The sequence below is a fragment of the Leiobunum rupestre genome, chromosome 8 (genome assembly GCF_980474605.1).
Source record: "Leiobunum rupestre chromosome 8, qqLeiRupe1.1.hap1, whole genome shotgun sequence".
Taxonomy (NCBI): domain Eukaryota; kingdom Metazoa; phylum Arthropoda; class Arachnida; order Opiliones; family Sclerosomatidae; genus Leiobunum; species Leiobunum rupestre.
In genome coordinates, this window is record NC_143391.1 from 44,133,350 (window position 1) to 44,159,298 (window position 25,949).

The 25,949-nt window shown below is 28.6% G+C and overlaps 1 protein-coding gene across 2 annotated transcripts; it reads left to right on the forward strand.

Moving 5' to 3' along the window:
- The first annotated feature begins 8,003 nt into the window (after positions 1 to 8,003).
- On the forward strand, positions 8,004 to 25,732 carry LOC149933436 (uncharacterized). Of its 2 annotated transcripts, XM_090156606.1 has the most exons (4): positions 8,004 to 8,098; positions 8,167 to 8,393; positions 25,133 to 25,188; positions 25,256 to 25,732. In XM_090156606.1, the coding sequence occupies exons 1-4, from the start codon at positions 8,008 to 8,010 to the stop codon at positions 25,257 to 25,259; spliced, it is 378 nt and encodes a 125-aa protein (XP_090012732.1). In that variant the 5' UTR covers positions 8,004 to 8,007; the 3' UTR covers positions 25,260 to 25,732. The 2 variants fall into 2 exon arrangements, with proteins under 2 accessions (XP_090012732.1, XP_090012731.1); XM_090156605.1 differs by having other exon boundaries at positions 25,133 to 25,732.
- Positions 25,733 to 25,949: the final 217 nt, after the last annotated feature.

Sequence of the window (25,949 nt, forward strand, 5' to 3'; positions counted from 1 at the left end):
TCAGCGATTTAGCTGCTCGTTTTGTATTCCGGCACGTTTAAGTAGAGCCCGTTTGTGCCGCGGTATGATCTATCATGAATAAACCGAAGTGGAATACTTCCTCCGAAGGGGTTTATTATAAACTTCTGGTATCATTTAACATGGTCTATTCTGACGGCTATTCATAATGAGTTCTCTCTAGGCAAGTGTGATAATTTCATGATTATAACCCGACGTTTCACAACTCGTTTGGCTCTAAATTCATCACTATAATAATACTACGAACGAATCAACGAACTTTCTTTGACAACTCCCGTGTTAGAATAGGATTTTAAAAACGACAAAAAGTTATACAGGGTGTTTCAGAAAGTTATGCACAAATTTTAAGGAGTTTTAAGGGGTGAGTTGAGAAGTATGCCTGTTTTTTTTCCATTTTCCTACGATAAGTTAAAAGAGCGCCAGAGAGCTTCAAAGTGTGGCCTACTACCCCCTGGAAGTAGGCTGGAACAAGCACAAAACTAAGCAGCACAGAAATTAAATATTGTTCAAGTTACCTTTTTACGCTGGTTACCTCGATTTGTTTACAAAAATCCTTTTTTACCTATCAGACGAACCCAAACCTTAATGTTCGCACTTCCCGGTTTTTGTGCTTGTTGCAGCCTACTTCCAGGGGCTAGTAGGCCACACTTTGAAGCTCTCTGGCGCTCTTTTAACACAACGTAGGAAAATGGGGAAAAAACAGGCATACTTCTCTACTCACCCCCTACAACTCCTTCAAATTTTTGCATAACCTTTTGAAACACCCTGTATATAATGATTTTTATATAAATGGCACTTTATAGCTATCTACTTAATACCTTCCCTTGCGAAAATGACGGATTAAAATTATATTCAAGATTAAACAGATCCAAATTGGACATTGATTGAAAATTACAATGCAAAATATTTTATTTGATCAAATTACAGTGTATGAAATTCAATTTTTTTTCTGATAAATAGTATTTGATTAAAACAATTGGATTTAAACTGTAGTTCATGTTAAGATAGCTAACATAAATATTAAAGAATTGTTAAGCGTATTGTACCAATTACTATTTAAAGGCTATTCTTAAACATGAAACTTGAGATTTTAATTTGGTATATTTGGCGTGAGATGATCAGGGTCATGGAAATATTTAAGCAGGTAGTTTGATTTTATGAACGTTGGCAATGTATTGATGGGGTATTAGTGGTGAGTTTTCTCATGAACGTGAACGGCAGCAGTCAACTAAAAAAACCACAAGAGAAACAACATGTTTTCAAATTTTTCAAAAGACTTAAAGGGTTGTGATATGAAAATATTAGATTAAAAAACAATGTATGTAAAGGTGACAACACTAACTAGTGTACTTAGATATTGAGTTAATTATATTCAATTCCATTCAAAACCAAATTATCGTGGTTTCATAATTTGAAAACACCACAAGAGATTATTATTTCACCTCGTAAATGAAGTTTTGTTGAGTTTTTTCTTGAGCAATTTCTTCGTATCAAACAGTTACTTTTTCTCTCTATTATGGTTTTCATTTCTGTGCCTGTTAGTGTGACCTTTTCCAACAGCGTTCAAATATAGTGGTAAGTACATATTTAGTACTTAGTTACGTATCTTCACTGTAACATCAGCCTTGTTTTTAATCCATTCATCATCTAGGAGTTTGCAGTTTCGTAACGACCAAATTTGGGCTCCCCCACAGGATATCCAAAGGGCCCTTAATAAAAAACAATTTTTTTTATTTTCCACATTTTTACAAGATCTCTGAAAATATTGTCAGATTTCTACATTTTTACCAATAGAGTAATGGCACTGTGACGTCCTAGTACGTCACCCGTGCTCTTTCCTATACATAACAAATTTGCAACCAAAATGGCGGCCATGGCCAAAGCTAAAAATTTAAATAAATTAAAAAATCAATACTTAGAAACAAGAATGTATTTATTTAGTATTAGGAAGAATGATTATGTTGCGACAATCGCCGGGCACGTTGAACGCCTAAGACAAAACGTCACCGGCGTTTGGTTTCCATCGCGTTAGGTGACGTAAAGTTTAAGCAGCTAATGAATTTTTTTAAATAGAGCTAATACCCAAGGCACCACCTTCGACCACATAAGCAATGTTGCTTGTGCGTGATCAAGTAACAGGTGGCCGGGTTACAATGCGTAGGAGGGTGGTGGCAAGCCCTTCATGCCACGCGAGCCAACAGCTCCCTACACTAACTATTACCGTTAACCTCAGCAAGTTTTTTTTAATGGGAAGGTGAAACCGAAGATCTCGGTGGAAAACCCCTTAAACCAGTGGGGAGAGAACTTACAAACCGGGACTATTCGATTTATTTTAAGCAGAGGAGCGTACTGGGGGGACCAACGGGTGGATTGAGAGAAAGGCTAAAAAGCGTCTCGACATAGACATTCTCCCTAGGTATAAATAAATACATTCTTGTTAGAACGAAATGGCCCCCTATTTGGTGAAAATGTCATGCCCCCCCGCGGTCACGGGGTCTGCGGGTCCTTAGTTACGCCACTGGGAGTTTAAATTTGGCGACACAAAGTTGCAACTGTTTGTTCCAAGAATTTCTAATTCTTTAGTTCGTTTGGGGCATTTCCAAATCTGTTTCCGTCTAGGAGCATTTCGATTTTTCTTTTTCCAAACGTTTCTGGTCGAGAGGGATGTTCATTGTAAATCCTATTACGTGTTCTTCTGCAAGGCTAATCTTTAGGTCGTAAATTCTTTGCGAAGCGTTTTTGCCATGTTTAAAATTTGCAACAACAGTTTTCGATTTGGTTTTCAACTGTAAAATGGGCAGAGTAAAAATTATTTCCCAATTTCAAGCTTGAGGCACTTTACTGGCTGGGCAAACTTTTACCGCTTTCGCAACGTCCATTGTTGCCAATTATTGTTTAAATTTGTCATATATCTTCTCGTAACGCGTTTTAGTTAATAAAAAACAAAATGTTTCCTTGAAAAATGCGAAAATACTGCCTCATTATACAAAATCTGAAACCCGGCAAATATCTTCTTATAATTTACCATTACAGGAAATCTTGCAAATTATTTTCAAAATACTTTTAAATTTAGTATCCTAATACTTTTATAACAATTACAAATATATTTTATAAATATACCATTTTCAGACGAGGTTTAAAAAACCGGGTTTAAACTCTTTTAACAAAAGTTATTTTTACACTGAAATAGGTACGAAAAATATATAGTAGAAATTATGTTTAATTCAGAGAAAACGGCATGGTATTAGAAGATAAAACTTATTTTATACAAGACGTTTCGAGCCGAGGCTCTTCTTCAGTCGTTCGTTAGTTTTAATTTAAAACTAACGAACGACTGAAGAAGAGCCTCGGCTCGAAACGTCTTGTATAAAATAAGTTTTATCTTCTAATACCATGCCGTTTTCTCTGAATTAAACATAATTTCTACTAATATTCACCATGGTAAATAATAAGTTTAATATATACGAAAAATATACTTTATTTTACTAAACCCTGAAAAACCCGGATTTATATGCCTCAACATTTAACATCGATTTCTTTAACACATTTAATTTTTAAATTGTTATAATCATAAATGTGTAATGTTCTTAGTTATAAGGTTATTGAAATTGTTGGTTTACACTGATAAACTTGAGCAAGATGACCGGTTTTCTATTTTTTCATCTTTTACGTGTATTAATAGTGAAATAACAGTCATCATTACACCCAATAATTTATCAAGGAATACTACGCATTATCCAAGCCACATTTTATTTAAAAACTAGAATAAACCGATATTACATTGCATGAATGTGATAAACGATTATTGGAAAACATTTGAAATAAGTTACTCAGTTAATCAGACTATATGATCACAGAAAAGAGCAAACTTGAAAAGGACTAAACCGCTTCATGTTAATGCTTTTTTGAAACTTGTAATTTCCGATTACAATACACAAAGCTTCTGCTCAGCAGAAGAATATCCAGCAGCTTATGAGCTTCTCACGGTAGTCCTTACGTGGTTCTATGTAAACTGAGAAGATTAATTAAATCGTAAACTGAGAAGATTAATTAAATTGTATACTGAGAAGATTAATTAAATTGTATACTGAGAGGATTAATTAAATTGTATACTGAGAGGATTAATTAAATCGTATACTGAGAAGATTAATTAAATTGTATACTGAGAGGATTAATTAAATTGTATACTGAGAGGATTAATTAAATTGTATACCGAGAAGATTAATTAAATTGTATACTGAGAAGATTAATTAAATTGTATACTGAGAAGATTTATTAAATTGTATACTGAGAAGATTTATTAAATTGTATACTGAGAAGTATAATTAAATTGTATACTGAGAGGATTAATTAAATCGTATACTGAGAAGATTAATTAAATTGTATACTGAGAGGATTAATTAAATTGTATACTGAGAGGATTAATTAAATTGTATACCGAGAAGATTAATTAAATTGTATACTGAGAAGATTAATTAAATTGTATACTGAGAAGATTTATTAAATTGTATACTGAGAAGATTTATTAAATTGTATACTGAGAAGTATAATTAAATTGTATACTGAGAGGATTAATTAACTTGTATACTGAGAAAATAAATTAAATTGTTTACTGAGAGGATTAATTAAATTGTATACTGAGAAGTAAAATTAAATTGTAAACTGAGATAGTGAGAAGATTAATTATACTGTAAACTGAGATAGTGAGAAGATTAATTATATTGTAAACTGATACAATGAGAAGATTAATTAAACTGTCAACTGAGACAGTGAGAAGATTAATTAAATTGTAAACTGAGACAGTGAGAAGATTAATTAAATTGTAAACTGAAGATATATATATATATATATATATATATATATATATATATATATATATATATATATTGAATTAGCAAATAAAACTTTATAAATCGTATTAAATTATAAACAACGTTTAAAAGAAAGGCGATTTTTGGGCGAATTATTATACAAATAATAAATTACAACGAACTATCAACTGGACATTGAATGTGTGGAGCCGTATAAGTTCCTAAATACTCATGAGCTATTCAATTTTCTTTGTTCAGAGTGTAGTATTTTCTAAAAGATGATAACTGGCGTTCTTTTGAAAACGCAGCCAATGCGGTGCATTTGAGTCTATATTAGGACCAAACATTTCCGAAATCTGAGTATCTTTTGCGTCTATTGATAATTGGTAATGCAATGGATTGTCCATCGACAAATAACTACAGGACTGGCAATTTTATGCTAAGTCCCCATAGGAGATCTATCTTTTAACTGTCGCGCTATTCGATTGAAACGCCACCACGCGTCATTCACTGGAGTTCAAAATCTGGGTAAAATAAAATGGCGGATATTATCGCGACGTTCGTGGGTTTATAGTTTTTATCAACTGTTTTTTGATCATGGGACCGAAAAGGTGCTATTACAGTGATTGTAAAAACAACAGTAGAAAACTCAACGGTAATAATTCTTTGGAAATTAAATTCTATCCAAACCCTCAAAAACAACCTATTAAATTTGAGCAATGGTTAAAAGCTAGTGGGTGGGACTTGGCTTCATCAGAAAAATTTTCTTATTCAAAAAAACCCCGCTACATTTGCTCAACACATTTTGTCGAGAATGGGCCGTCGAAATTAAATCCAAATCCGAAGCAACTTAATGAAAAGGCAAGTATGATATTTCGATTTTAAAATGTGCACTTACATTATATTATTATTTTGGCTTTCACTTCTAGACAACAATTTCGAATGACTGCGTGAAGCTTACTCTGAGTTCCAATGACATCTCGAATGAAAAAATAAGTACTGTATGTTATTCTTTTTTTACATTTTTACATCTAAATTAATTGTTTCCTTCTAGATAGTTCATTCCAGTGATCGCGGAGACCTTACGAAAGAGCTGCGTAATCCAGACTCAAATGTGAACAACGAAAATGATTTTAACTTGGAAAGCAATTCCGAGAATAACCTTTTGACACAAGATGTTTCCATTGGTGATATATCAGTTTATGAAAGTTGCCAGGTAATCTTTTGAAAGTTTTTACACAACCGCGTAACCTTGTTAATGACATTTTTGATTTACTGTTCAGGCAACGAGTACTCCCAACATTTCTGTGTCTCGAAAAAGAAGTATTTCCTATGAAGAAGATGTAAATAGAATTAAACGGACGAAACAATATTCTTACGTAGCAGCTTTCGCCCTTCAAAATGAAAATGAGACAACTTCATTCGAAGATAAGCCTTTTTTTTCAATTGACATGCTTAGTCAGAAGCTTGGTTGTCCCCAAAATTGGACTACTTTCTACGGAGAGGACTACGCCAAATATTCAATGGCTAAAGACGAGATACTGGAATTTTCATTTTACGTTTTCAAAGACCAAACTACTCGTGTAACTGTTTTGAGGAAAGAACTATCATCTTCACATTTCATCATGGAAAATGTTAAAAGAAAGATAGATGACATAACAGACGTTGTGAAGAACCTGGAAAACTTTGAAAAGTTTTGTGTTTGTCAGGGAAATGCGAATAATGATTTTCCTAATCTTGACTCGTACGGAAGTGGTGTTTATTGTAACCTTACGAACTCCTTTCACTCCAAAAACTGTTTAGTGTTGTTTAAAAGAGATGGAAGAGTTAAACGTTGTAAAAATTGCAAACAGCATCGTAATGTTTTGCAAAAATTGGCCTCTAGGAATAAATCACAAACACCAAAGAAGAGACTCAGTTTTATGTCTAAAAAACTAGCGTAAAGAATGGGAAAAGAAGAGCGAAGTATTTCTCAAAGCAAATTAAACTTGTTAGACAGAAATATTCTAAGTTGATTCGCGAAGAGGGACATTTTATATCAAAGCAAGACAGCGATATTTTGAAAGACATTGTTCAGACAAACATGGATTCTGAAAGAGACTTCTCAAAGACCTTTTTAAAGCAGCAGTTATCAACTCTAAAAGCATCGAATATTCTGGCACGTAGATGGCACCCGAGCATTATAAAATGGTGTTTACTACTTCACAGTAAATCCCCGAGCGCATACGAATGCTTAAGGAAAACTAACGCGCTTAACCTACCATGCCGGAAAACTTTATACAACTATTCATTGCCTTCAACAACCAAGCCAGTCTTCCAAGCAGAATCTTTTTCGTTGTTAAAAAAACAAATGGAAGAATTAAATTGCTTGGAAGAAGAGCACACTAAGTACGTCTCCATCTTGATCGACGAAATGAAAATTAAAGAAGAGTTGGTTTACAAGCGCTCGTCTGGAGATCTTGTCGGTTTCGTAGACATGGGAGAAAATTTAAACGAAATTAGGCGCTTAAGTAATGAAATTAGTGAGAAGAAAAACAAACTTGATCTAGCGACTAATGTTCTTCAAATAATGGTCAAAGGCATCACTACCAAATTGCAGTTTTCACTGGCTTTTTTCCGTGTAGTTGTCTGCATGCAGAAGATTTGAACGCGCTACTATGGGAAGCTATCGAGAGACTAGAAGCCATAGATTGCCGAGTCCTGACAATTGTTGGAGATGGTGCGAATACAAACCGGTCTTTTTTTAAAAACAACATGATTTCTCTCGATGATGGTAGTTTATCCCATTACTCCCTTAATTACTTCGCTGCAGAAGAAAACCCAAGACCGTTGTTTATCTTATTTGACAAACCGCATCTTATGAAAACTAGTAGAAATAACGTGGAAAGCAGCACTTTGAATAAAAAAACCGAAAGTTAAAAGGAAATGTAATAAAATAACAAAAAAGTCATCAAAGAAACCCAAAGAAGAAATACGTACGAGATTTCTAATGAAAAATAAACAACATATTCTTTGGGACCATATCAAGACCGTGTACTACAAAGACGCGCAACGAATTCCAAGATTGTATCCAAAATTGAAACTGTCTCACATCAATTTAAAATCACGAGCTAAAATGAGGGTTAAATATGCGGTTCAGGTATTGTCTGCGAAAGTTGCTATTTTCAAGAATGGGAAAATGAAGTTGCAAGTGCCGAAGAATTTACCAATTCCCAGAAAAAAAAGTATGTTGTTAAGGACCGAAACATCAGAAGGGCTAAAAATAACAAGTGCGTAAAACTATAGTATTAGTAATAGGTCATTAAACTCAACTTATTGAAATTCACTCTCTTTACAGCTTTGTCGGTGATAAAAGTTATTCGATACATGTTATCAAAAGGAGCGAAATATGTTTCAACAAGAAAATTAAACCAAGATCCTTTAGAACAGGAGTTTGGCAAACACAGGAGTCTTTGCGGATCTAACACCAAACCAACTGTTAGCCAATATGATAAAAATGTTGGAAAATTACGTTTATTAAAAGGAATTGTCCCAAACGCGGAGGGAGGAAACACATCTTCAGAGGTAAAACATCTTTATTTCCATCACAGAATAGACTCCGACTAGTACTTCATGTTATTGCTTTCGCAAGAGCTTAGAACTCTTCGTAGGCTAGGAACTGACATAATATACTTTTAAAGCTATCGCGTTGGTATTTCTCTGTTAAAAAGTTGGTGAATGCTTTGCCGTGGGTATTTAAATAATTGCAATAACAATGTTTAGTCCTTTGACCTTGAAATTGTTAGGAAGATTATTGCACATCATTTCCCAGCTTTCCTGCACTGTTTTATCTTTTCTTATATCTTCTTCTACCTTAATTTTCCTATTTAATACCAGCTCAGAACTCGTTGAATCGTAGTGTGTTGATGATATTTTTGCTATTATTTTAAACATTTGAAATGCCTGCTCGTTTAGGTTAAACAATCCTCCGCGGTTCAATGAGCAGCTCAAATTAGCGTAAGCGCGACTTTCTTTTTCAAAACTAGTGGTCATGTTGTTCATTAATTGTTGCACATCGCTTGTTGCGTAGCTTCGTATTTTTGTCATCTTTTTCTTCACAGACTGTAGTACGAATCCACCCACATAATGTATGCCTTCTTCGGATAGATTTACTTTATACCCCGTGGAATTTTCAGCTGCTACAGCACCTTTGTTTCTTTTCGATACAAGGTAGTAATTAATTACTATCAGCAATCTTCTTAGAAAAGCAGCCGCTACAACGTTGATTGTACCATCGGACAAATTCAGTGAAATCTGAAACAATATTATACTTTGTTTTTAATATTTATTTTTGAATTAAAAACATTACATTGAAACTTACTCTGGATTTCTTACTAATTATTCTTATAATCTTGAATTAAAAAAAAATTTAAACTTTTTTTTAATTTTTTTTTCCATGGTTCTATTTACAATTGTTATGATGATTTATAATAAAAAGTACTGCTACTTCATGGAATTTAAAGAATGATTTTATTAAAATAAAATGATTGGGAGCTTTCGGACCGTAGTCCTTCGTCAGCCACTATGATATTCTGATTAATGTGATTATACGATTTCAACATTAATAGTGTGAAACAATTGAACACCAGGGGTAATGTTGAAATCGTATAATCACATTAATCAGAATATCATAGTGGCTAACGAAGGACTACGGTCCGAAAGCTCCCAATCATTTTATTTTAATAAAATCATTCTTTAAATTCCATGAAGTAGCAGTATTCTTATAATGTCTTGGGTTTTTTTGAAGAGAGTGGTTTTGTAAGATTAAGCCTGTTTTAAGGGAAAATTTATTTTTTCCCGCAATCATCACAGTCAATATCACTTCTTTTACAGTATCTTTTAGTTCCAAGTACTCTAATGTATGGCCGGTTGAAATTAAAAATGTAAGCAGACTCTTTGATTCATCATTACGCGGAGTATTTAATGTATCTTCCAGTTTCTCAATAGATTCACAAAGAATTGATTGAAATCTATTTTCAATAATATCTGTAACAAAACCAAATATCATAATATTACTTAATTAATCATTAATTACCAATTATTATGTAAAATTTCACGTAATATTTACCTTTTAAAAGCCTAATCTCGCCCTCTACGGAGGCTGCCATCTTGTACTGATTTATAACTACAATGAACAGCACGGGGTGGCGTTGCACGTCGCGCGAATTTTTGGCGTGACCGTTTGAAAGCGAAGTTTTATAAGCTTGTATTGCCAGTCCTGTAGTTATTTGTCGATGGATTGTCAGTGCCCGCTCTAGTAGGGGTCGGTCGCAAATTACGTAACGTGGTAAGGTGTTGGGGATTCTATAAGCGTTCCTAAAAGCTACACATACAGTGGCAATATAATAAAATAGTTTTTTTAGAGGTAAAACAATAAATAAAATGGCTTAATTTGAAATGTTATTTAATAATACTAGGTTACGGCGCTATTATTATTGATAGAGTTTCAGGGTAGGCAAGTTTTAAACAAAATTTTACACAATTTTAAAAAATTGCAATTTGTTTAAAACGTTTCATGCAGTTTTAAATAGTTTTAATCACGTTTTTTTGTAAAATAATTTTTCTTGAACGTTTTGGTTCTATTTCATTGTGATTTAAAAAATAATCGCGTTACATTTTGAGATATCATTAGATTCAGTTGATACAAATGAATATTTTGAACACATATTCGACTAAAGTGTTACGCGGGTGTATTGGTGGAGGCCGTTACAGATTCTTCAAAACGAGAGCAAATATAATACTTAATTTTTTCGCCAAAAAGAGAAAATAAATTTGCACTTTCCGTTGCGCTCTTTTTAAAATGATAACTTTCCGCTCAGTTCTTCTCACAATACCAAAAAAAAACTGCCAAATGATCTGATCTGTGACAATTCCTGTATGCTATCCTTCCTTACTGTCCTGAAGTAAAATATGAAATTCTTGGAAATTACCTAATTTTGAGATATTTGAAATTTCTTTTAATTTGTTGAACTTGCAATTTGATTTCAGATATTGAGAATCGAAAAACTAAATATCCCCAAACACTTGTGGCTCTAAATTGACCTAACTTAACCCGGTTTAATCTTACGACTCTTGCGAGGGCTTATAGGAAACAAACCTACGCTATCTTAACTTTTATAAAAAATATATTTAATCAGGCAATGCAAAAGCCAATTGGATCGAACGGCCACGCGTTGCACGTGCCTTCTCGAGCTCGAGATCTGAAACAACGTGCTGCGTGGTGCCTTTACTCAGATCTAGAAATTTGTACGCGGAAATCTAAACAAGAAAAGATAAATAAATTGATCCGGTGGAAAGGTAACCGTGTAAAGAAAGTTCGTTTTTTAACACGCAAAGACATCGGCACTGTAGTGAAACACTGTAATTAGATTTATCCTCGAGACAAGTTTCATTAATATCAAACTAGGATAGCTATTACAATTTCATTATTAAGAACGGAAAGAAATTTTAGAGGAAACCTTTAGCAGTTAACTAGGATATGTCGCTGTTTGGGGGTAAATAATTGCACCGATGACGTATTTAAGCCACGTAACGCGGTAGCTATGTCATAAGTTCAATATAATTAGAGGCTTGTTAACAGACGTCATCCAATATTTCGAGAACTCGATAATTTGATGCATATCGTACGCAGACTTAACGAATTATATATGATAACGAAATATGAATTATAACTTTTAAATACTCAGATCCACCCTTAGAAAGCGTTAAATATGAAATAGTCCTAAGGTAATAGTTGGGTATTAGCCTAGCTGATTATTTATTTATTTTATTTGTCTTGGGAGACAGTTAGCGTAATACTCACCACATAATTATATAAAAAATAAATAAAAAAATTGTGACCTTTGACCTCGACCCTTTTGTTTTGACTCTTCCTTCCCGCCAAAGTGGCGCCTAGCCCCATTATAATTTTAATACCATTAAAATATATGTTTTGTCTTTGGAGACAATTTATGGTCTTTGAAGACTGTTTAGCCACTGGAGACAAATTAGGCTTTGATGAAAATGTGCTCTCAATAAACACTCAAAACTGGGCGCTTTCAATAATCGATTTCATCATATAATTGAATCAGTTTGTGAAATTTCTAACGGTTATTTTAAATCTAAGCAATAGTTAAGAGGCCTTTCTGTAAATGACGATTGAGAAAATAAAAGCCAAAATAGCTTGTTATAATATAAATTGATTGATAAATAAATTTTGACCAAAATATCATAAATATCAAAACAGTACTAATAGTTTGTATGCCAATACCACGAATTTGGATATCCATTTATTTTGTTGAAAAACAAATTCCAAATAACTCCATAGCCTCGGAAGTTTATGACATGTCTTTTACTAGAGAAGTATCCACGTAGAACATAAAAAGGATACGCAGGTTCGACGCGGATTCCCATGAAAATGTTTTCCAAATGCAAAATAAATACTTTCTCCATTAACTCAAATTGCAAAATGTAAAATGCATTTCGAAAATTAATTAGTAATTAATGATTAATTAATAATAAATCAGTAATTAATATTAAATTAGTAATTAATCAGTAATTAATATTTAATTAGTAATTAATTAATAATTAGAAATTAATAATTAGAAATTAATAATTAGAAATTAATAATTAGAAATTAATAATTAGAAATTAATAATTAGAAATTAAAAATTAGAAATTAATAATTAGAAATTAATAATTAGAAATTAATAATTAGAAATTAATAATTAGAAATTAATAATTAGAAATTAATAATTAGAAATTAATAATTAGAAATTAATAATTAGAAATTAATAATTAGAAATTAATAATTAGAAATTAATAATTAGAAATTAATAATTAGAAATTAATAATTAGAAATTAATAATTAGAAATTAATAATTAGAAATTAATAATTAGAAATTAATAATTAGAAATTAATAATTAGAAATTAATAATTAGAAATTAATAATTAGAAATTAATAATTACAAATTAATAATTAGAAATTAATAATTAGAAATTAATAATTAGAAATTAATAATTAGAAATTAATAATTAGAAATTAATAATTAGAAATTAATAATTAGAAATTAATAATTAGAAATTAATAATTAGAAATTAATAATTAGAAATTAATAATTGGAAATTAATAATTAGAAATTAATAATTAGAAATTAATAATTAGAAATTAATAATTAGAAATTAATAATTAGAAATTAATAATTACAAATTAATAATTAGAAATTAATAATTAGAAATTAATAATTAGAAATTAATAATTAGAAATTAATAATTAGAAATTAATAATTAGAAATTAATAATTAGAAATTAATAATTAGAAATTAATAATTAGAAATTAATAATTAGAAATTAATAATTACAAATTAATAATTAGAAATTAATAATTAGAAATTAATAATTAGAAATTAATAATTACAAATTAATAATTAGAAATTAATAATTAGAAATTAATAATTAGAAATTAATAATTAGAAATTAATAATTGGAAATTAATAATTAGAAATTAATAATTAGAAATTAATAATTACAAATTAATAATTAGAAATTAATAATTAGAAATTAATAATTAGAAATTAATAATTACAAATTAATAATTAGAAATTAATAATTAGAAATTAATAATTACAAATTAATAATTAGAAATTAATAATTAGAAATTAATAATTAGAAATTAATAATTACAAATTAATAATTAGAAATTAATAATTACAAATTAATAATTAGAAATTAATAATTAGAAAGTAATAATTACAAAGTAATAATTACAAAGTAATAATTACAAAGTAATAATTACAAAGTAATAATTACAAAGTAATAATTACAAAGTAATAATTACAAAGTAATAATTACAAAGTAATAATTACAAAGTAATAATTACAAAGTAATAATTACAAAGTAATAATTACAAAGTAATAATTACAAAGTAATAATTACAAAGTAATAATTACAAAGTAATAATTACAAAGTAATAATTACAAAGTAATAATTACAAAGTAATAATTACAAAGTAATAATTACAAAGTAATAATTACAAAGTAATAATTACAAAGTAATAATTACAAAGTAATAATTACAAAGTAATAATTACAAAGTAATAATTACAAAGTAATAATGACAAAGTAATAATGACAAAGTAATAATTACAAAGTAATAATTACAAAGTAATAATGACAAAGTAATAATTACAAAGTAATAATTACAAAGTAATAATTAGAAAGTAATAATTACAAAGTAATAATTACAAAGTAATAATTACAAAGTAATAATTACAAAGTAATAATTAGAAAGTAATAATTACAAATTAATAATTACAAAGTAATAATTACAAAGTAATAATTAGAAATTAATAATTAGAAATTAATAATTAGAAATTAATAATTAGAAATTAATAATTAGAAATTAATAATTAGAAATTAATAATTAGAAATTAATAATTAGAAATTAATAATTAGAAATTAATAATTAGAAATTAATAATTAGAAATTAATAATTAGAAATTAATAATTAGAAATTAATAATTAGAAATTAATAATTAGAAATTAATAATTAGAAATTAATAATTACAAAGTAATAATTACAAATTAATAATTAGAAATTAATAATTACAAATTAATAATTACAAAGTAATAATTACGAAGTAATAATTACAAAGTAATAATTACAAAGTAATAATGACAAAGTGATAATTACAAAGTAATAATTACAAAGTAATAATTACAAAGTAATAATTACAAAGTAATAATTACAAAGTAATAATTACAAAGTAATAATTACAAAGTAATAATTACAAAGTAATAATGACAAAGTAATAATTACAAAGTAATAATTACAAAGTAATAATGACAAAGTAATAATGACAAAGTAATAATTACAAAGTAATAATTACAAAGTAATAATTACAAAGTAATAATTACAAAGTAAAAATTAGAAAGTAATAATTAGAAAGTAAAAATTAGAAAGTAATAATTAGAAAGTAATAATTACAAAGTAATAATTACAAAGTAATAATTACAAAGTAATAATTAGAAATTAATAATTAGAAATTAATAATTAGAAATTAATAATTAGAAATTAATAATTAGAAATTAATAATTAGAAATTAATAATTAGAAATTAATAATTAGAAATTAATAATTAGAAATTAATAATTACAAAGTAATAATTACAAATTAATAATTACAAAGTAATAATTACAAAGTAATAATTACAAAGTAATAATTACAAAGTAATAATTACAAAGTAATAATTACAAAGTAATAATTACAAATTAATAATTACAAAGTAATAATTACAAAGTAATAATTACAAAGTAATAATTACAAAGTAATAATTACAAAGTAATAATTACAAAGTAATAATTACAAAGTAATAATTACAAAGTAATAATTACAAAGTAATAATTACAAAGTAATAATTACAAAGTAATAATTACAAAGTAATAATTACAAAGTAATAATTACAAAGTAATAATTACAAAGTAATAATTACAAAGTAATAATTACAAAGTAATAATTACAAAGTAATAATTACAAAGTAATAATTACAAAGTAATAATTACAAAGTAATAATGACAAAGTAATAATGACAAAGTAATAATTACAAAGTAATAATTACAAAGTAATAATGACAAAGTAATAATTACAAAGTAATAATTACAAAGTAATAATTAGAAAGTAATAATTACAAAGTAATAATTACAAAGTAATAATTACAAAGTAATAATTACAAAGTAATAATTACAAAGTAATAATTAGAAAGTAATAATTAGAAATTAATAATTACAAAGTAATAATTACAAAGTAATAATTAGAAATTAATAATTAGAAATTAATAATTAGAAATTAATAATTAGAAATTAATAATTAGAAATTAATAATTAGAAATTAATAATTAGAAATTAATAATTAGAAATTAATAATTAGAAATTAATAATTAGAAATTAATAATTAGAAATTAATAATTAGAAATTAATAATTACAAAGTAATAATTACAAATTAATAATTACAAATTAATAATTACAAATTAATAATTACAAAGTAATAATTACGAAGTAATAATTACAAAGTAATAATTACAAAGTAATAATGACAAAGTGATAATTACAAAGTAATAATTACAAAGTAATAATTACAAAGTAATAATTACAAAGTAATAATTACAAAGTAATAATTACAAAGTAATAATGACAAAGTAATAATTACAAAGTAATAATTACAAAGTAATAATGACAAAGTAATAATGACAAAGTAATAATTACAAAGTAATAATTACAAAGTAATAATTACAAAGTAATAATTACAAAGTAAAAATTAGAAAGTAATAATTAGAAAGTAAAAATTAGAAAGTAATAATTAGAAAGTAATAATTACAAAGTAATAATTACAAAGTAATAATTACAAAGTAATAATTACAAAGTAATAATTAGAAATTAATAATTAGAAATTAATAATTAGAAATTAATAATTAGAAATTAATAATTAGAAATTAATAATTAGAAATTAATAATTAGAAATTAATAATTAGAAATTAATAATTAGAAATTAATAATTACAAAGTAATAATTACAAATTAATAATTACAAAGTAATAATTACAAAGTAATAATTACAAAGTAATAATTACAAAGTAATAATTACAAATTAATAATTACAAAGTAATAATTACAAAGTAATAATTACAAAGTAATAATTACAAAGTAATAATTACAAAGTAATAATTACAAAGTAATAATTACAAAGTAATAATTACAAAGTAATAATTACAAAGTAATAATTACAAAGTAATAATTACAAAGTAATAATTACAAAGTAATAATTACAAAGTAATAATTACAAAGTAATAATTACAAAGTAATAATTACAAAGTAATAATTACAAAGTAATAATTACAAAGTAATAATTACAAAGTAATAATTACAAAGTAATAATTACAAAGTAATAATTACAAAGTAATAATTACAAAGTAATAATTACAAAGTAATAATTACAAAGTAATAATTACAAAGTAATAATTACAAAGTAATAATTACAAAGTAATAATTACAAAGTAATAATGACAAAGTAATAATGACAAAGTAATAATGACAAAGTAATAATGACAAAGTAATAATGACAAAGTAATAATGACAAAGTAATAATGACAAAGTAATAATGACAAAGTAATAATGACAAAGTAATAATGACAAAGTAATAATGACAAAGTAATAATGACAAAGTAATAATGACAAAGTAATAATGACAAAGTAATAATGACAAAGTAATAATGACAAAGTAATAATGACAAAGTAATAATGACAAAGTAATAATGACAAAGTAATAATGACAAAGTAATAATGACAAAGTAATAATGACAAAGTAATAATGACAAAGTAATAATTACAAAGTAATAATTACAAAGTAATAATTAGAAATTAATAATTAGAAATTAATAATTAGAAATTAATAAATAGAAATTAGTAATTAGAAATTAATAATTAGAAATTAATAATTAGAAATTAATAATTACAAAGTAATAATTACAAATTAATAATTACAAAGTAATAATTACAAAGTAATAATTACAAAGTAATAATTACAAAGTAATAATTACAAAGTAATAATTACAAAGTAATAATTACAAAGTAATAATTACAAAGTAATAATTACAAAGTAATAATTACAAAGTAATAATTACAAAGTAATAATTACAAAGTAATAATTACAAAGTAATAATTACAAAGTAATAATTACAAAGTAATAATTACAAAGTAATAATTACAAAGTAATAATTACAAAGTAATAATTACAAAGTAATAATTACAAAGTAATAATTACAAAGTAATAATTACAAAGTAATAATTACAAAGTAATAATTACAAAGTAATAATTACAAAGTAATAATTACAAATTATTAATTACAAAGTAATAATTACAAAGTAATAATTACAAAGTAATAATTACAAAGTAATAATTACAAAGTAATAATGACAAAGTAATAATTACAAAGTAATAATGACAAAGTAATAATTACAAAGTAATAATTACAAAGTAATAATGACAAAGTAATAATTAGAAAGTAATAATTAGAAAGTAATAATTAGAAAGTAATAATTACAAAGTAATAAATACAAAGTAATAATTATAAATTAATAATTATAAATTAATAATTATAAATTAATAATTATAAATTAATAATTATAAATTAATAATTAGAAATTAATAATTATAAATTAATAATTATAAATTAATAATTATAAATTAATAATTAGAAATTAATAATTAGAAATTAATAATTAGAAATTAATAATTAGAAATTAATAATTAGAAATTAATAATTAGAAATTAATAATTAGAAATTAATAATTAGAAATTAATAATTAGAAATTAATAATTAGAAATTAATAATTAGAAATTAATAATTAGAAATTAATAATTAGAAATTAATAATTAGAAATTAATAATTAGAAATTAATAATTAGAAATTAATAATTAGAAATTAATAATTAGAAATTAATAATTAGAAATTAATAATTAGAAATTAATAATTAGAAATTAATAATTAGAAATTAATAATTAGAAATTAATAATTAGAAATTAATAATTAGAAATTAATAATTAGAAATTAATAATTAGAAATTAATAATTAGAAATTAATAATTAGAAATTAATAATTAGAAATTAATAATTAGAAATTAATAATTAGAAATTAATAATTAGAAATTAATAATTACAAATTAATAATTACAAATTAATAATTACAAATTAATAATTACAAATTAATAATTACAAATTAATAATTACAAATTAATAATTACAAATTAATAATTACAAATTAATAATTACAAATTGATAATTACAAATTGATAATTACAAATTAATAATTACAAATTATTAATTACAAATTAATAATTACAAATTAATAATTTCAAATTAATAATTTCAAATTAATAATTTCAAATTAATAATTTCAAATTAATAATTTCAAATTAATAATTTCAAATTAATAATTTCAAATTAATAATTTCAAATTAATAATTTCAAATTAATAATTACAAATTAATAATTACAAATTAATAATTACAAATTAATAATTACAAAGTAATAATAACTACGTAACTAAAACAATACTTGCAGCCAGCGTGGGAAATAAAGCGGTGGCACTGTACGAATGTTCGTCTACTTCTATGATTATTTGGGAGTAAATAGCAGGCAATTTTTCTCTATACGAGCTGCGTAGATGTTACTAGAGTAAAAACATTTTAAAAAGGCAGTTTCAAAATGTTTTTCCACATATCAAACCGACAAAATGTAAAATGTAAAATACAATATTGTTTTCTAGAAACTCAAAATGCAAAATACAAAATGTAAAATACAATATTGTTTTCTAGAAACTCAAAATGCAAAATACAAAATGTAAAATACAATATTGTTTTCTAGAAACTCAAAATGCAAAATACTTTTTCTAACTCAAAATGCATTTTGAACAACACTGCCAACTAGGAGCAACACACACAAGGAGATCGCAGCTAGCCTTTAAACACAAATTTCATTGGACGAGCCTTTACGCTGAACGTTTTACGGAAAGGGGGAAGGCATTTTCCAAATTTTCCCCTTCCGACGGCAGCAGGCGCTAAAGCGTCTAGCCAATGAAAACTGTACGCAAGAAAAAGCACGACCTCTGATGGGTTGCGTTCTCCTTGTGTGGGGTGCTGTGTTTGTTGCTCCTAGCTGCCCATGAATGCGAATTTTCACGGAAGAGTACACCGCATCAGAACATACTATGTAGTACATGTGCCGAAAAATGTCGATTGTAAAAATAACACTGTCCGGGGATATTATACATATGCAACCATATGCTTTAGGAAATCACTCTACCCGGACAGTTTTTGATCCGAAATGTCTATGGAAAAATCAACGTCTAACTGCGTAGGAACAAGTTTCAAGTGAATAAAACCTCGCAGCGTACGAAGATTACTTCTTCTCTCGGAAGAAATATAGTGTTTACTTCTGCTAACAGTAAACCCGTTTGACTCGGCAATATTCTTTCAATAAGGAAAATAATATATGCAATTTACAAAAGCGTCAAATAAATTAATGAAAGACTTGGCAAGACGTCAGAGGGAGACTTCTAGAATCATAATTTTAGGGTTTTCACGCGCCACCCCTGCAGACATAAATATAGTATTAAATAAGAAAATGTCAAAAACGAATTGTAAAAAGGAAAACATGTAGTGGCTTGACGTAACATTTGACGTCACAAGTTTCCTCTTGTCTTTTTTGGAAGGCGGTCTAATGTTACGCGTTAGTATCTCGGGCGAAGAAACGGTCATTACGTCGGAATGTACCCTTCAGCACTTCGGAATAGAAATATTGAAATTATTGTGAAAAATTAATTTGAATAACAAATCTACTTATTCTAGTTAGGGGTTTGAGGACTAAATTAAAATACTTTTATTTTTAATTGCATATTCGTAAAGTCTTTATGACACTTCGCTTCCCTCCATGCCGCTGAAACAAGAAATGTTTTTAAAAGTGATTATGCCATCTAATTCATGTTCGTACATTGAAAAATCATTTCCCGTGTGTATTTTGATGAGAGCATGCTAACACATTTTTCATGAAAACAAGCTGAATCCGAATTTCAATGTCACAAGTTTCGTGGCAGGCGACCAATGGACGCTAGTCCACCTAATTGCTTTTTATTAACATTATTTTTTTAAATGCAAAAACGACCAATGTCTATAATTCAGTGCCGGTATGAAATATATCAGACAAGGTATCAAACGAAGGTTAGATCCATTTGACACTGTCGATTTGTAATTAATTTAGTTTTAGAACTATAATTTATCTTAGGAACCATAATTTACGTTAATGAGTCATTATTTAAAATGACGTTAATTTATACATCATCAGGCTTATAATAAAAATAATTTAAAACTTGTAGGTGTGGAAGAGATAATTTGGTCGGTTTAAGGTTCGTTATACAACTACTTAAATCTTGTTACCTTTATTTATCTCTCCGTTTGATTTATAGCGAAAGCTGACGATTAAGTTAAATTTTATTGGGTTAAAAAGTTACTACCGCTGATATAGGATGATTCAATATTCCAGGTGCACTGGTGTAGTGCTCTAGCTAAATGTTGATAACTATACCAGTTTATTAATACAAAGCAAATTATACGAAATACGCTTCTTACTCACTCTATTTACGGATGTCAAAAGAGGGTAGAATAATTTGACACCCCCTACACGTTAGATTTAGACGAGGGGCTAACCACTCTTAGAAAATCTGTACACCGGATTACGCTTAGATTACCACTGCCAAAGGCAGGGACTTCAAAGATTACGCGTAATCCCATTAGTACAGTCAAAGGTACGGCTCTGTACACCGATTACGCGGAGTGATCAGCCCCTCGGATTTAGAACACCTTCTATTGGCTAGTATTACATATTTGTTATTTAATGCATATATTGTAACGCATACCAACGAACCAAGTTGTAGCAACTTCCATAACGTCAGGCTGGCCCGGACTGGCCATAGGGCAGCAGATCAGGCAAATGCCCGATGGGCGGGTCTGGTCAAAGGACCGTGCTTTGACACATGTAGTGCTTTTGTGGAAAGTAGGGGGCTGATGTCTCTAAAATGCCCGGGCCGGTTTAATGTTCCAGTCCGGGCCTGACGTCAGCACTTCCCCACTCGGGTATGAAAGGGGCTCAACCTCGCCCAAGAGGGCGGTCGAGTTCCAGCTCGTCTCCTGTTCTAGTCGACCGACGAGTTCCTGCCCGACTACTAGATACTACTCTAGTTCCACCATTGGACTATGCCTTGCAGCTGCCGCTTTAGCCAACTGAGGTCCTACGTGTCACGCCACCAGCTGACCTATCACTTCCGCCACCGAGGCCCTACCTGACCAGCCAAGCAACCGGCAACGCTACTCTCTCCTTACCCGGACAACACAGCTGAACTACCATGACTGACCAACAATTTTGTAAATACGTCAACTTAATAAAGAGCCTTTCCCCCCAAAGTAAAACTTGTCGTTTCAATATTTAACAGTACCCTCGTATTAGATTTGGAACTATTAAATCATTTTTTTAAAATAGCAGGGCCCCTACTTAAATCTTCAAATTTTTTATAGGAAAAATAGGATTATATTTCAAAATATATAGGACTTTATACTTTTATAAGACTAATTTTTTAAAATTTTAGGATTTTATACATATACGTTATTTCATTTACTAACGTTATGCATTTAAAAAATAAAAAATATTTTTAGTGAAATAAATCTTTGATTTTCACTAAAAAAATAAAAACTATTTAACCATTTTATCACAAAAATATACTAGTAGCTAATTCTGTTAACAATAACCAAAGTATAGACTAGAATGACTTTGTATAGGAATTTATCCTATAGCTAAATCTGGCAATTTAACAGAGTGGCGGGATATGAAATGGACTTTTTAGGGATTTTGCTAAAAATATAGGATGGTATAGGACATTTTTGAAAATATAGGATTTTATAGGAATTATAGGACCTCTGGGGCCCCTGAAATAGATATAGGTTATAGATTTCAACGTTTTAGAGGTTTTCTGATTCTTTGATAATAGCTTAAATACTTTTGACTTCTGCAGAATTGTTTCAGATGCTTCAACGTGTGAAGTGTTAACTGAGCAGGCACTGGAACAGTTGAGGATAATTTACTGGTTGTTGCTGTTGTGTTGGATGCCGCTGTCGAGGTTGGTGCCTGTATTCGAACGTTTGATAACAAGAACTGAGGATCTGCTGTCACTGTGGGAGTCTGCACCATGGCTGCTGAGCACTGCGCTAAAGTTGACCTTTTTGCACCAGGACACACGTGGTTTCTGGAGTATCTATACGAAGATCTATTATTTGAACCTGTGCTGGCTGAGTGTTGACTGTAGTTATCATATCTGATTTGTTACTGATCCTCTTTGTGGTATAACATTTGGTCCATATTACACTGAGAGAAAAAATCCCTGTTCAAATTACATGAAAGTGTTGGAAGCAGGGGATGCCAAGACGTTTCTGTAAATATAACAGCTTATTCCGTATTAAAATATTACAAGTATTTTTATGTGAATTTAACATGATGAAATAGCTGTAAATAACACAGTAATAAAGTCTGTCAAATCAACATGAATAACAGTCTGGAGTACGTGAACCTTATACGTAATGTTATTGGCATATTAAAGTTGGTTTTACAAATCCGTCGGTAGAAAATACTTTTTACATCTCAGTAAATTCGATAAGTAGCAAATAATTAATTCAACAAACAATATTGTAGAAAATACACTAACACGTTGGGTCAAATTTACAAATATTAAACTGAATTTTTGACTTGGTAGCTAGGGAAAAAACAGCTAATATGCAAGGCCAATCTCACATTTTTCAATAAAATATAATTAAGAGGTTATCTGAAAAGACAATTCGATAAAATCCAGGGCTAAAAGGGTAAAATCCCTCAGAGAGACCCATTAATGCACAGCTAGTTCTTTGGTTTGTAAGAAGTAGGTTATGTTTAATCCGTTTTGGTTAGTAGTTTTAAAAGTTTCACGCGTAAGGTTGATTTCTAGTACATAGCTTATATATTTCGTTCAATTTGTATAACGTTTTAATTAATATTTAATTAAAACCATTTGAGGCCGATAATGGATGGCTATAACCACAAAACATATCATGACTCTATCATTAATAGATTTCAAAATATAAAGTCAAAGTTTAGTGAATCCCTGCCTTGGGCAGTGCACCCGAAAATATAATTTTGGACAATGTCGGTTTCGAAAACATTTCCATATCACTTCTTGGTCTGTAGGGTGAAGGATTATCAAAGAAATTACCATGCATTATGCATAATGCAATTTACGTTGTTCAGGTGCCATAAACTAAGTAGTTTAAGGGTGGTCATACGGGGGGCGCCCCCAAAGCATTAAAACAATAAATAAAACTGTTTAAAACGTTTGTGTGCTGAAATAACCAGTTTTTCAAAAAATATTGTCTCTCCGAGGAATTATACGTTTGAAGTAAACTTTACATAATGAACTGTTAATTTTACACTCTCGATGTGTGTAATAAATACAGCTGCAATTATTCCTGAACATTTTTACAATGTCCTTCTGTACATTTTACAAGACCAACCCATTTATGTACTTATGTTCCTGTATAAAATAAAGGATACGTGTAATTTGTACAGGATCATTCTGTACAAGTTGTACACACACGTTTCATGTAAATATCTTCTGTTAAATTAAAGGATAACAGTAATTATCACAGGAATATTCTGTGCAAGTCATATACAGACGGTTCCTGTAAAATTATCCTGTTAAAACTAGGGTTTTTTCTCTCAGTGTAGATCTTTTCCAAAACTCCTAGCAAAGATTCTGTCATCTAATTTGTATTTGATAGAAGGATGCTCCGACTCGGATGGTATGTTTTCTTCCGTAGTTCCCATTTTCAGGACTGCCTGACATGAGGTCAAATGGGAATTATTCATTGAGTGTGGGTGGTTCATTAATATTCGATGCGTATGTCCAATTTTTCTGTTTGGAAAGTTTCTGGGATTTGTTTGATTGTGGTGATGGCGTTGCTGGTGCCTCCAGAGAGTTTTCGCAAACTGGTTTTGACAGTGCGTACGCTCATTTCTGCCTGCCAGCTAGATGCTATTTGATGCGGAGCAGTCTGAATGTGGTGGATATTCCATTGAATTTGACGTATACCTCAAAGTGCCAACGAGTGAAGCAATTGCCATTATCTGAGATCAATATCTTCAATACCTGAAATATTGCGATATGCTTAGTTTGGAAAGTTGTGCCTACATCTGTATTTGCTGTACTTGTAATTTCTACGTCTAACCTATTTGAGCAGGAGTCAGACAGAATTAAAAGATATTTTCCTTCTATATATCCGGCAAAATCAGCATGTGCTATTTCTCATGGCGCTGTTGTTCGTTCCCAGGATGTGTATTGTGAAGTAGGCATTGGACCGTCTTGCTGACAAGTTTTCTATGTCCCTGTCTATGTGACAAAAAAGCTAAACCCTAAATAAATTTAAAGAATTAAAAAACTTACAAATACTTAATTTTTTAATTTATTTAGGGTTTAGCTTTTTGATCCCTTATCATTATGGACTATTCTATCTATACGCATATTTTATCACTCTTTAAAAAGACGTATTTCTGCTGGAGCACGAGTGTACGTTTGTTCTGGTAGGTGTGAAATAGGTGATATACTAACAATTTGTAAGTGCATCAGCGTTTTGATGGCAAACTCTATTTTTGTATCTTTGCAGTCTTGCTGCTGCCATCTGCGGGATTTTTTTGCCTGCAGCCCGAGGTGTGACCAAAGGTTGGTGGTTCGTAAGGAGAATGAGTTTTTTCCATAAAGGTAATTTCTGAATTTCTTCGTGCCAAAGATGATGAATAGGGCTCTCGATCCAGCTAGGAGTAACTTCTGTCTCGAGTGCCATTTTTCACTTTTCTGCAACAACGTGTAAAGCGGAACCAGTCTTCTGCCATTGCCTTTTAAGAATCGTCCGTAGTAATTCAAAAGACCCATAAACGAACCCACATTTTTGGGTGCTGGTGACTTCTCGGGGAGGAATTCTATGGCCATCGAGGAATTTTAATTTCTCTCTTTTTAGCTTTAGATTGTGTCCTTGCAGAACTTTCAAAGCCTTGTCTAATTGGAAGATGTGGTCCTGTATGGAGGTTTCTTTAAGCAAAATGTCGCTACCAGACCCCACGCCGTTGATTGTAGTTTCTTCCTTGAAGACAAACTATTTTAAGGTCGAAAATCAAATATCACGACAAAAAATTTCATTTAAAATTAAAGTTTCTTGATGGAAGCTTGACGTAGTACGGAATTGACGAAGACAAACTAAAAATTTAAATTTCATCCAATTTGAACATTATTATTATTTAAGAAATGTATGAAGAGTTCAAGTCGATAATCCCCATAAAGTACTCTGATTCCAATTTAAAATATTCTAATTGATTTATCGTATACTATTTTATCCAAATGGTTCGAGATAAATGGCAATACCGGCAGTGGCATCACCTAAACAACACACGAAACTAATAAACATAAATCCTCATTGGGATTGTTTG

What these genes read in the sequence shown, in the direction of transcription:
- LOC149933436 (XM_090156605.1), top strand. Translation starts at nt 8,008, where the DNA reads ATGAAGTTGCAAGTGCCGAAGAATTTACCAATTCCCAGAAAAAAAAGT. An exon ending in AGAAGGGCTAAAAATAACAA is followed by an intron (nt 8,099 to 8,166) that starts GTGCGTAAAACT and finishes CTCTCTTTACAG; the next exon opens with CTTTGTCGGTGATAAAAGTT. An exon ending in GAGGAAACACATCTTCAGAG is followed by an intron (nt 8,394 to 25,132) that starts GTAAAACATCTT and finishes GTATCTTTGCAG; the next exon opens with TCTTGCTGCTGCCATCTGCG.